Source organism: Vitis riparia, chromosome 11 (assembly GCF_004353265.1).
Source record: "Vitis riparia cultivar Riparia Gloire de Montpellier isolate 1030 chromosome 11, EGFV_Vit.rip_1.0, whole genome shotgun sequence".
Classification (NCBI taxonomy): Eukaryota; Viridiplantae; Streptophyta; class Magnoliopsida; order Vitales; family Vitaceae; genus Vitis; species Vitis riparia.
Genome location: NC_048441.1, coordinates 3597508 through 3611246, shown reverse-complemented (window position 1 = coordinate 3611246; position 13739 = coordinate 3597508). Strand labels below are relative to the sequence as shown.

The window sequence follows — 13739 nt, the reverse complement described above, 5'->3', positions numbered from 1 at the left end:
ATATGCCATTGTAGTCACCACTTTTCTTTCTTAGAATTTATACATAAAGTCTGCCATAAAGACATTCAAAATTAACTTAAAACTAAAAAATTACTGAAACTAGAGAATTGAATATTATTTTCTGTAATTGTTAGATTTGATGACAGAAAGAAATTACATAAAAAGTATGTCTTCATGTGCATTTTTGGAAGAAAGTTAGATCATGTAAAGAAGAGAACCTTAGTGGCAGAATCTGGCCTCATGGACACACCCTCTCGGGCTGCTGATCTCATTTGATAGGAAACTTTCCCTACTTGACGAGCTGCCATGACTTCCTGTTTCACCCAAAAGCTGCAACCGATGATTCCAATAACGCAAGCCAAAGTGAAAGACGCCCTTCCCACCCTTTTAGCCATGTTGTGGTCATTGCTTTGTTGCGTCTTGATGGTGTCCGAAACCCACCTGCAGCACAAGTTATTGGACCAAGGATTTGCCTAGCCGGGTAGCTCCTGAAGCCTTTACCAGGGGAGAAAGGAGAACGGCGGAAGCTGAATTGGAGATTTGCGGCATGGAAGGAAGAAGGGATGCGAAGGGGAAGGGGTGTGCGGGGGAGGGTGTAGCAATGGAGGCGAAGTGCCGACTCCATTTGTATTTCATTGTATGTAAGGCTAGGATTAGTTATCCCAGTCTTATGTAACAATAAAACGGCCGCATGGACGATGAATCTGGTTTTCCATTGGAGGAAGTAAGGTATAATTGTACTGGTTTCAACCAAACATTCTCAGAGCAAAGCATCTGTGTCAACAGCATTTCATGCATGCCATTTATAGAGTTCCAAAACTGAAAATCTGAACCTATTTTGGGTTTGATCAGTTGACCCCAAAATGAAAATCTTTAATGATACCAATTTTCTTCAGTATATGTCAGCCATTTCCAATCCCTATCACTTTGTTGTCAGCTTGTACTGATTTTGCCTCAAACTATAAAATACTATAAGCCAACCATAATGTCCCAAGAGTAACATGGAAAAAGAGGGTCTCTTCCTTGATATCCAGGAGAGGAACAAACTTTACTTTCGAAGTTAAAGATTCCTTGATCAGTATCCACAAGTCTCTTTACCAACCCTTCAAAACTAAATCAGAAATCAGTATTTAGAACTAGTGATAGAAAATTTTTCTGAACATGTAACCGTGAACACCAAATTTGGAACAATTTTTTTGGCTGGAATGCCTATCATCATCTGTGATGGCATCTGCTATACATGCATGGGCTTGCAAAAATGGAAAATGGAAAGAAAAGAAAAGGCTCATCCTGCATATATGAGATCCATGTCCATTGGGATTCTCCATGGAGGCCGCCTGGCCCTACAGAGACTGGTTGATTATTATGAGACTCAGGCAGAGCTCGATCATGAGGCTGAGAAAAAAAATTAAAGGAATTACTTGCTGCCACTCTTTTGAGAATTATTACCATAATTTTATTTCTTATGGATGGTGGAAATGTAGTGTGTGGAAGAATTATTAACAAAAATTTTGGTCAGAAATGTTTAATGGTTATTATAAAAGCCTACCCAAGTAAGGTTTGTAAATTTATGATGAGTATCTTTATACAAAAAAGAATTTGTGATTCGGCCATGTGAGGCTTCTTCTAGGTTATTGAGAAGGCATGTGGCTTGGGCTCGAGGAGCTGCAATGAGTCAGAAACACTACAGAGGGCGACAGGCCTGGCGAATGCCCTCCAGTCTCCATTGAAAAATCCGACACTTCTGCTCCTCTTTCTGAAAGGCTGAAACTCAGTGAGGGGACTGAAGGTATACGCCACTTTCATGTGAGCATCTTTCAAGAAAGCAGGGCCAAAAAGGTTCAGGGTTTTAGGTAAAGCTCCTCGTCACTGTGCAGTTCAATGCAACCACTACGTTACACAGGCCCCATCTAATGATTATCACCATTTTTATGCATTTTTCCTAGCAAGAAAATGACCACCCATGAATATATTGATTCTGTAAGACAAGCCACTTCCCTACAATTGTAAGAATAAGAATCTCAGAAACCAAACAAAGAAATAAGGCAAAAGGAGATCTTGATTCAGCACTGGAGTGTTTGAGCTCATAATTCCGTGCTCCCAAGATGGCTTCATTCTCTTGCAATCATCTGATTGTGGTTCAGCCCAGCTCTTGTTGTTACTTGATTCTGCTGAATGTAAACATGCAGGTGTAGACAGGTATAGAGAAATATTCTTCTCGTACAGCCGGTTGCTTGTGCATAGCCCACTGTTTCCTCTAACATCCAGCCTCTTCCCAAGCCTGTTAATGAATTCTTCCGGAAATAATAGCTCCCCACTTAGATGATTTTGGCTCAAATTTAGCTGATCTAATCTTGGAAGTGTCCCTAAATCTGGAGGGATTATCCCATTTAGGCTGTTCTTGTCTAGAGACAGAGCAGTGAGATTCCTCAAAAATGGAAAATACTTGGGTATGGGGCCTGTTAACCCACATCCTGAAAAGCTCAATACCGTGAGCTTTTGAATGTCCCTATAAACAGGGGTATCCCTGTGTTTAAAGGGTTGTATTGAATCAATAAGTACTCTAACTGCTCCATACCTGAGAGAGTTTGAGGATTGGCCCGGTTAAAAAGTTATTGCTCAAATCCAATAAGACCAACCTCTTCAGCTTCCCCAAATCTTGGGGTATTCTTCCAGCCAACCTGTTTGAACCCAAATCAACTTTTTCGAGGAGCTGAAGCTGACCCAATGTATAAGGCACCCTCCCTTCCAGGCCATTCCAGCTGATGTCCAAAATGGTCAAGCTTTTTAACCCTCCAATCTCTACAGGGATTTCACCACTCAGGTTGTTGTAGCTGAGGTCAAGCTGCTCCAAACTGCCCAACCCACCAAGCTCCTTTGGAATTTCTCCCTGCAGATTGTTCTGAGACAAGCAAAGGATCCTCAAATTTGCAACCTCTCCTAGACTTGCGGGAATCACTCCATGGAGGGATGGATTTGATTCAAGGGCTAGATGCTCTAAGGAAGAGAATGCACCAAAGAGGGTTGGAGAAAGAGAGACTGGTGAAGTCAGGAAACAGTCAAAAATAGAGAGGGTTCTCAGATAAGGTAACTTGAGTAGGGACTTTGCAGGTAGGTTAGCATTAGCTTTGCAAGGAGGGATAAGAACATCAGGGCCAACATGAATCTTAGTGACATGAAAGATTAGAGGGTCTTGGCTAATCTCACATTGAACACCAGGCCATGGAGTGTCTGTACATGGTTGTGGGTGCATCTCTGCCCAGCTTGGGTACTCTAGAAGGGCATCCATAACTTCAAAAAGCCCCAACAGCTCCTCCTCCTCCATCACTACTGTTTCACCACCATCTGAGTTTTTCTGCAAGGCAACCACCCCAGCTGCCAAAACAAGCAACCCCACAAGAAGAAGACACACAGAAGCCATGAGAGAAAAGAGAAGAAACTGATAAAAGCCAATAGAAAAGAACCCTTAAATTAAATGAAAAGTTGAAACTGAAACTGTGACTTTAGCCTGAGTGAAGATATGCTTCATTTTCTTTTACAAGACTTCCCTGATTGATCGATTCAGAGAAAAAGGGAGGTAAAGGAATATATGTTAACTCACTATCATGTCAGTATAAGGCAACCCTAAGTTGTCGCCTCTTCTTCCCACACATATATGAGAGTGAAGATGACAGTGTTAGTTTGCATGGAAATGGAAAAGATGATGGTGCAGTAACAGTTGCCACAAGAGGAAACATTTGTCAGAAGGAGAAGAACAGTAACATGATGAGACATTGCCATATCTCAGTATCACCTATGAGGTCGACTCAACAAGGAAGCTTTTGCAGCAGATGACAGTCTCCTCCATCTCTTTCTCTCTCTGAATCTCTCCTCCAAACCCTAGGACTTCTTGCATGCCCTGCCGCCTCTACTATAACCTCTACCATCCACAGCTTTGTCCCAAGTGAAGCTTTTATACTCTGAAAGTGCCGTTTTGTACAATTTTTCTGTCCGTCCAAATAGTTTATAATCAGAAAAAGATCATGAGAGATTATAGGCTTTTGCCTATCCATCCTACATTACATACTTTACTAGTGCCAATCTTATTTATGTCAAGAAGCTGAATCCAATGTCACCAACATGTCATTGGTTTTGTTTATATGAGCTTGAAGAAGGAAAATAGAAATTGTGGTGATCTTCTTTAAATGAAATGTCTATTAATTCAGCATCAGAGAAACTAAGCCATTACTGGACTTGCCACATATTTCTAGTGGGTCAGAACAAATTAAGTTTAGGACTCACACCAACCCAAAGAGGCTTTATTTCCATCCACCTCACCCTGTGTACGAGGGCCCAAGACCAATCCCACCTCTCAAAACAAAGGCTTCTATGCTGATTATTGGGCTCATCTTCAAGATGTTGTTTGCAGACTGTGTCTCCATCTCATCCACTGTCCCATCTTATTTTAGCATCAAAGATTTCAAAGTACCAATCCAAGTTAGGTTTGACCAAATAGCATCAATTGGGTGTACAACCACAGATACAAGCATGCATATTTGGGATTGTATACATCATGCTCCATTACAAATAATAATAAGCCATGGCAAAAGCATTTTTGAGATCTGGAACCAGCACAACAACAATATGCACGCAGTGAATGAAATGGCTTAAGCAATCAAACCCAAAAATGTTATTCATTCTTGTGATAAGCATCAAGCTCAGAATCTCGACAGTTGGGCTCCTACCAGAGTTTTCTTTTGTTAATTAGTTACTAGATGTTGTTACTAAAACCAAACTACATGACTCAAAGACATTAATTAACCTCCTCAATAATCATTAAGAATCTCCATTGTATCTTGGAAACCTCCCAAAAAATTGTTTCTTGAAAGTTTTTTCACTCACCCATGAAAATATTATTTATTACAAGTACAATGAATCATCACGGCTTTATAATATATATAACGTTAGAAACTTCTCCCCCTAATCAGAGTGGAATATCATACTTATTTTTTTATATAGACAACATTTTCATCAATTATGAGATCTAACAGACACACTTCTTACAAAACGAACAAACAAAATCTCACGTGAGAATTAAGTTAAAGATTGTTATTAAAAACAAATCTTGAGTTAGAGATATTAACCTCCTCTTAAGGTCGTATATATCCTCTACACTTTGAAAGAGACCTAATCTCATTAAAATTTTCTAATGTACCCTTAATTTTTACCATTATTTTTCTCTAATGAAAACTTTTATTTTCATCACCCCTAATTTTCTTTTTATTATCAATCATTACCTTATTTTAGTCATACCTCTTTCTGAAAAAGACTATTCAGATACATCCGACAGTAAATTGATACACATGAGAATGATTGATCCATAATTTATGCAATAATCACAGGTATCAATAAAGTATGCGACGTTTATGTTTGTCCACTTCTCCTTGGACTCTTCCCCTACCAATATTACTATATATAAACTACTGCTTCATTAACATCATTTTAGGCCCTAATATAACCCACAAGCGACCAATCACATTCCGCCACTCAATCTCTCTCATGTGCCACTTCACCATTTCTTGTTCCCTAATCTTCTATTATAAATTAATAACAATTCAACCTAATCAGATAAAACTGAAATTACGGGACAACTAAAGCAAAAAAGAAATCACAAAAACTAAATTTTAACTAAAGAAAAGCGAACTCCTATCATACACGTGGCGCATGCCCAAGTGAGTTGGGTCCCAGCCTTCGGAGGGATTCTCTCAATGAAAGGGATCCATTGTACACGTCTCAGCCGCATATTAAACAATCAAGGAACTGTTGGAATGGGCCACATGAGGCTTGAATTTGTATCATGAAAACTACCAGAGATAAGCATAGAGCTAGGACCCAGGTGAGATGATCTCAGCCCTTCGTTGAGGAGTGGTGGGGCCATGAATGAGAAACTGACACGTGGACTCAATCAATCATGCTCAGTAAAGACAGTACAGTATCCGTATAAGAACTGAGAAGAGGGGTTAGGTGTCACTGTGGATAAGTTTTGGAAATAGGAACTGGACCCATATACCATACAAAACTAATGGTATGTTTTAGCTAACGGCATTGTTTAATATGATTGCTATTATCATGTATCAGAGCTTCTTTGACTGGTTTCATGCCCATTCAATCATCAAGTTTCCTCTAGAAACTTTCCATTTGGCCAAACATGAAAAAGTTACAAGGACATAAGCGTAAATTGGATAAAAGTAATGGGCATTTTTGAGAATGCGGAGAGGTCGAATTATTTGCCACCTCGACAAAGATTGAAGACCTACACTTCCTTTTTCGGGTAATCCCTCCTATAAAACCCCTTCATGATACGGTGCTTCACCAACTGCATTTTGAAAACTTGAAACCCCACGACACCAAGCCACAAAGCCTATCTCAAGTCTCAAGTCTCAAGTCTCAACTCCCTCTTCTCTCTCTAAACATGGCCAAACTACCTCTAAGTTTAGCATCAACTAGACCTTACAAAACCAAAGACTATTCTCTACAACCAAATGGGATCTCCTTCTGGGCCTTTCTGGTGTCCATTTTCATTTGCATTTCTATTTTCTATGTCTTCAACCTCTCTCCTTCCACTCTCTTTACCACTCCCAGGTTCTGGTTCTTCATTTCCAACACCCTCATCCTTATCATAGCAGCGGATTCCGGTGCTTTCTCCTCCTCCCCAAAAGAAAACCACCAAGATTTCTATGATGAATACTTGGCGAATAGTCGAGCAAGGAACTCTCCATCCGTTGAGGTCGTTGAGAAAAGCATTACACCAGTACAGGAGGTTGAGAATATGGTAGAGAACAAGGTGGTTGTCCATGAAACTATATTAGAACTAAAAAATGATCTTGAAAAGCCTAGTGAATCCACCCCAGAAGATACCAGTGAAGCTTACCATGACAAGAAGATCGAAGCAAGAAGAATTCAGCGTAGCAAGTCTGATAAGGCGATATCGGCGAAGACGAAAGATGAGGAGAACAAGACTGTCCTCCGCAGGTCGGAGACTGAGAAGCTGCGACCAAGTGCCGAGGAAAATGAGTTTCTGAGTATGTCAGATGAAGAACTGAATAGAAGGATCGAGGAGTTCATTCAGAAATTTAACAGGCAAATTCGGGCTTCAAGGGATCAGTACTAGAAACTTGGAACCATATTTTCGAAGGAAATTTGAGGGCTTCAAAACATTTCGCTGTTTTGTTTTGTATGCTTTTGTCTTTGTTTCTCTTGTAAAAGTTTCGAACTTTTGTAAGGACCGCTATGGCGCTATGTCTATATCAAAAAAAATTTCCTTCTATGCTAAAAATTGTATTTAGCGTATGTTTGGTTACGTTGATAGTGCTCCTAAAAACAGTTCTAATATAAAACATGTTTTTTAAAAATATGAACTTTCGAAAAATTTTTTAAAACATTTTTAAAAATTAAAAACAATACTTATAACACTTTATAAAAATAATAATTAATAGATCATTTTATTAAAGAAAATTAGAAAAAATATGGTTAGTACTCAAACTCAAATCATATTTGATCAAGGCTATCATGGCGTTGAAATTGAAGCAGTGGGACAAAATTGAAGTGGAAGAAAGGCAACCCTAACCCATGGAGCAATAAAATTTTAGGCCCCACCCATTTTGGATTCTTGTTTAAATAGAATATTACTTTATGTTTTATACTGCGAATGGATTCCCCAAAGCATTTTTTGAAAGATACGATTGCATAATCTGTGTGAACGTTGAGATATTTTAGTGAGACTGATGATTTTACATAGCCTTATGCTCGAATTCATTGATGTGAAATTTCCTGTTAATTAAGGTGTAAATAAATAAATTTATTTGTTTTTTTTCCATACCTTAATGTTATTATTTATTAAATGTTAAAGCTAATTTCTTTTGCTAATTTAAAAATGTGATTCTAAGCCTTTCCTCGATCGGCAGCATAAAAGCAAATCCTGGTAAATCCCCATGAAAAAGGGGCAACTTTCGTGTAGTTTGTGATTGGATGTAACTGTTAAGATTGTCTCTCGGATAAATCTTTCTCTTAATAGATCTCTTCTTGTTTCTCAATCGTCGGAGAATGCGGCGTTGTATTATTGTAAGTTCTCTGTTCCGAACATTTCCTGGAAGTAGACGACAAGTTTTAAATCTTAATGCAGGCAAGATTGGTCATAGATCAGGTTGAATTAGTCTTTTTCGTTTTAAATCAATAATTAGTATAATATATAGTATTTATAACATATTTTATACTTTAAGGTATAAACTTTTATTATAATAATAAAAAGTCTAAAAATTATTTTATAAAAAATGTTCTTTCCTTTCAAAGGGAATGTGAAATAATGGAGCATACTCTACTGCTTTTGATTGAGAGCCAGTAGCATTAGAGAACAAGAGTTATGGTTGATTGACAATCACGAAGGTATATGGAAAATAAATAATAAAAATAAAAATAAGAAATGAAAAGAGAAATAATGTTTTAATTATTCTTAAATTATTGATTTAAAATTTATTACTTATTTTTTACTTTTAGTATTATAGTTGTTTAATAAAATTAATTTTAAATTTATTTTATATTATAAAATTCATATATTTACCCTTTATTTTAATTTATATTTATATTTTCATTAATATTAAAAGTATTGCAAATGTAAAAATATTTACAATAAAAAATAAATTATGAAAGTAAAACCATGGTTGTAAATTTGATATTAAAAATAAGTTAATGGTTAAAGTTATTTTTCATTTTAACTTATGATATTAAGTTAAATTACTAAACATATTTAAGTTATTTAACAACTTAAATTAAGTCATTAGATTTGGTTTATCAAACACCCTTTAAATAACATTCTATTCAATGGCCTATATAAAATGATATATTGTTTTAATTATGATTAACCATGGAAATAATTTGAGCACCTCATACCTTTAAGATATAATATGATTTCATTTTTTATATAGAGTAATTACTTCTTTAATTTCTTCGTAATTACAAATTAATTTTTCTATAGTAAAATTATAATATATGACTTGAAAATACATTGAGAATCCATTGCCGATGAAGTTATTTTGAAGCATGTCACATCACTATATTGAATTTGAACTTGATTATTAAGAGTATATTTGACAATAATTTTAGAAAATATTTTTATTTTTTTTAACACTTCAATATAAAAATTTTCAAATGTAAGAAAAATTTAAAACATTTTCTAACATTGTTATTAAACCAATTCTAATATATTTATATTAAATTTTAAAAAAATAACAACCCGATATCTTATAATTTCTTACCACTTTATGACTATAATTACTAATTCATATATCAAAACTGTGAATTTTTTATATTCAGTTTGACAAGGACAACCATATCATCATCAACCACAGAAACTTACAAAGCAGAAAACCTCCTTCTCCTTTAAGCAGCACAATCCAAGGCAAGCACCTGTTTCTTTTCGACCATCACAATCACAATAAAGAAAAAGAATGTTAACAAAAATGCAGCACTGAATTGAACAACGAAAGAAATCCAGAAGCATCCACCCAGATTAGAACTAATTCGATTTTTTTCACATCAAGTAAATTGATTTGTAGACCAATTAAAGATTTTGATTTTTTTTTCTTCCTTTTTAGCTTTAGATTAATATAATTATAAAGATGTCATTAAAACAGAAACTGATGAAGATTGGGAATGACAAGACTCCCCACGATCCGTTCGGTAGATATTCTTTTGAGAAACCTTACACAAAATAATATTAAATTACACAAAAATATGACATTGTCATAGGACAATATTCTGACACATACCATACATGGCCGGTGCAATTAAGGAACCAAAACCAATTAGTCAGAAACCTAGCAAAATGATTTTTTGGTCGACACATCGTTTTCCATGGCAAAAGGCCCTTTAGGCTCCACCCCTCACATGCAAATAATTTTCTCTCGGACATTATTGTACGGTTGGCTTTCATTGTAATCACTTTCTTCATGAAACGTCCTATCCTATAATATTGCATGGTACATTTTTTTTCATTTTTTCCCCCAAAAATATGCTGATAATATTATCATGAAGCTAAAAACTTTGCAATAATTCAAGGAAATTCCTGCCTATTTCTAGAAGTATCGTTGGAAGTTGTCTAGTCCACTTCGGAGACAAAGCCATGGCACAGTTGTTTTGAAGGTATGCCATGTCTCCTTTTATCAGTCCTTAATTTTTGTGACAGATGTAAGCGAAACAAAGAAAGTAGGGATCCACAAAATGGGGATTCTTCTTTCCCTTTTCACTTTGGTCCACAGTTAAAAACTTCCTATGTATGTTTCTCATTCGAAGTTCGAACGAAGACTTTGTGTAAATTGAGGATTTTGGATATGGATGTCCCATCAAATTGCAGGACGGATGGAGCATCCGGTGAGGGTTTTTAGATATGAAAGTCCCATCAGATGTCTCTGATGCAGCCGGTAAATTTACTTTGGAAGCAACTTCCCTCTTAAAGAAAAGAATATGATAATATTAATGGTTGAAAAGATCTGGCCAATGGGTGTCTTCCACGTTGCTGCAATGATTTTCACGTAAATTGATTGCCACCTTTTCTATTCGCGAAAGGTTAACATGGACACGTGGTCACCGCCCTCTTGTTTTATCTAGGATTTGACGTTCTCACAAATCATGCGTACAATCATACAAATTATGCAAGTCATGCATAACTGTTTAATTTATTCATTTTTAAAATGATTGTTGTTGTGCTGTCAAAACATCTTCATCCATGGATGATTGATGCTTCTTCATCATAATGTTAAAAGATTACGATTTTGAACACGTTTTTAAAGATTTTCTGTATTCAGATTTTTATTAATATGTATAATTAGAGTGTTATTAGAAAAATTATTTATCAAGTGCTTTTTTTAATATAATTAGTTATTTTTGTAATTTTTATAAATATTTTTAAAATTTTGTTTAGTGTTTTATTTTTTCTTTTTAAAAAATATTTTTTATATTAGAAATAGTTTTTAAAAATATTTCATGAACTTTTATTTTAACATGGTTTTCCATAAGTGATATAACTAATTTTTGAATTTGTTTGTTGGTTTCTTGGATGTTTTTCTTTTAAAAGGTAAATTCTAAGTTGTGTTCATCAAAATTTCATTTGTTCTTCTTCTCTCGAATGTTCATAGATATTTATATTTCGTCAAGCCTTTATATATCATTCTCTAATTAGTCTGGTTAGTAATTATTTATAATTGAAAATATCCGTTTCAACTTAGACGATCGTATTAGTGCTAATACGACAATTATAAATGTTTGTTCAAACGGGTGCTTCAAGCAAACATTAACTCGGTCATCATGAGTGTATATATATCTAGATGAGTGGTTGGTGTAGGTACATTATGCCGACACTCGTGTTACCCAAATGAGAGTTATTTAAGTACGTCGAGTTCGATGCCAAATTTGAATGCGTCCATCATTACCCATTTGACATTGAAGACCATGTATATTTATGATACGGTGGATGTAGTGGGTACTTTAATTTTGGCTGTTGCTACTCCTGTAGACATGTGAGAGACATGGTCGTCTCCAAGGATAAATATGACTTAATTGATATATATATATATATATATATATTCAATGTTTCAAATGCTGCTAGCTGGGTGAGTCAATTAAGTTTGATAGAGATTGACAATATTTGAAGGAACAAGCCCTCAAATAACTTACTTACAACCAAGCGGTAATCCTAACTTCTAACAATACAAATTAAGCCCACCTAATCAATCCCAATATTAATATGTATATCGTCATTTTGATTTAAGAAGCCTGAGTTGAATCATTGCATCTTTGTATTAAGTCAACCTAGCTTATCTTAAAGTCACAAAAACAAACTAATATTTTTGAAAATGGAAAAGATTATCATTTATTTTCAAAATCTAGAATTCCATAAGAAAATTATAATTCTAACATAAGTCGTACTTAAAAGTAATTTTTAAACATGTGAGTCAAACAAATAAGAGTTAGGATAAGACATTTGCCATTGATAGTCCCACTAGTCCATTAGTACCTAACAATTTTAGATTCTTAATTTGATAACTTGTAACTGACGTAACAATTTTAGATTCTTAATTTGGTAACTTGTAATTGATTCCTTAGTTAGGTTGATTGTTTGTTAAAAAAACAAAATTAAGAATGATTCAACTTGGATCTAAATTAAGTGAATGTTTCATAAACTAACTTAATAACTTAAAATGACTTAATAATTTATTTTAAATCATTAAGTATGTTTGATGAAATAATTTAATGGATTTAAAGTTAAAACAATTTTAAGTAATAAATAAAAATAATTAATTTATTCTTAACTTCATTTTTTTTTACCTTTTCATTTATATTTGCTCTAATTACTTCCACATTCTTTTTTACTACTCCACGACCTTCACTGTCATTCGACTTTCTTTCTCCTAATTATAATTTATAAGGATAAATATTCCAATTTAATGATTTAGAATAAATTTTAAATTAATTTTATTAAACAATTTTAATACTTAAAATAAAAATTAAGAAATAAATTATAAGTCAATAAATTAAATATAATTTAACTTAAAATCAACTTAAATTATTAAGTAATAAATTTTATGAAACACCCCTAAAATTACTCTTTTTTATATATAATTATGTATTTTTGGTTGCATGCATGCATGCATGACATAAAATCGGTTATCATCTCTCTCTCACATTAGAGCCATCATGATCAAATGCCTAAAAGGACAAACCCAATCAATATATTCCCTTTCTCGCCATCCCATCTAAACTGTTTGAAATTTGTTCCCACAGTGTAAATTGTTTGCACCCCCAAAAGACAGAGACTCCGTAAACTAGTAGCTAAGCTACCTACACATATATACAATGGAGCTATCAACATCACCTCCCATCTGAAGAAGTTGGACAGATTCTGTTACATTTCTTTGTGCCAATCAGAGAGTGACAATCTCACAAGCAGTTGCATGCATGGATCGGAGGGACCAATCTCGATCCTCAAAAGCTATGCTTCTGGGGATGACAGGTCTTGCTTTATGAATATTCATCTCAACGGGGCGACTCCATGGCATCACACGCCATCCCCAGATCAATGCGCTTTGGTCTAATCATAACCAACAAAGTTGGTCACTTCGAGTGACAGCCTTATCCCTCCAGGTTTTTTCACAAAGTCTTTGGCTAAGGAATTTGTCTTTTTACAAAGCTGTAATTGAGGACTTGAATGATATAACGACTTTGATTGAAGATGCCTTATTGGATGTGCAGTAACTCAAATACCATGATCAAGTGAGAACATCCTACAAATTAAACCTCTCCACGTCGGACCGAGTAAATTAGATAGAGCCGCAAAACTATACAAACCCACTGAATAGAATTTCAATATTCTCCCTTGATGTGATTGAAGATGGTGAGGGTTTTTCAAGAAAAGCTACATCTTTAAGCTTTCACTTATAGCTAATGAACACGGTTAATAATTTTTCTAAAAGATTAAGAGTATATAACCTCCTTTGGACTTACCCCTAGAGTCAATAAATTAGAGAATAAAATAGCTTTTTTTTTTAATTAATAAATTGAGAAAATAAATATACATTGAAGTTTGAACACATAATCTCCGGCCATATGAGGTTTTGATATTATGTTAGTGAATCAACTTTCTCTAAGGTTATATTTGATTCCTGAAAAGTATCAAGAAAAGAAAAAAAAAATGTTAAGAAAAATAATTT

General features: G+C 34.7%; 1 protein-coding gene and 1 pseudogene across 1 annotated transcript; one reads left to right on the top strand and one right to left on the bottom strand.

Annotated features, from left to right (window-relative positions):
• Positions 1-1943: 1943 nt before the first annotated feature.
• On the bottom strand, positions 1944-3812 carry LOC117925529 (annotated as a pseudogene).
• A 2557-nt stretch (positions 3813-6369) lies between these two features.
• LOC117925534 lies at positions 6370-7306 on the top strand. The gene has a single exon (XM_034844556.1). It carries the CDS (start codon positions 6452-6454, stop codon positions 7148-7150), a length of 699 nt encoding a protein of 232 aa, XP_034700447.1. The 5' UTR covers positions 6370-6451; the 3' UTR covers positions 7151-7306.
• Positions 7307-13739: the final 6433 nt, after the last annotated feature.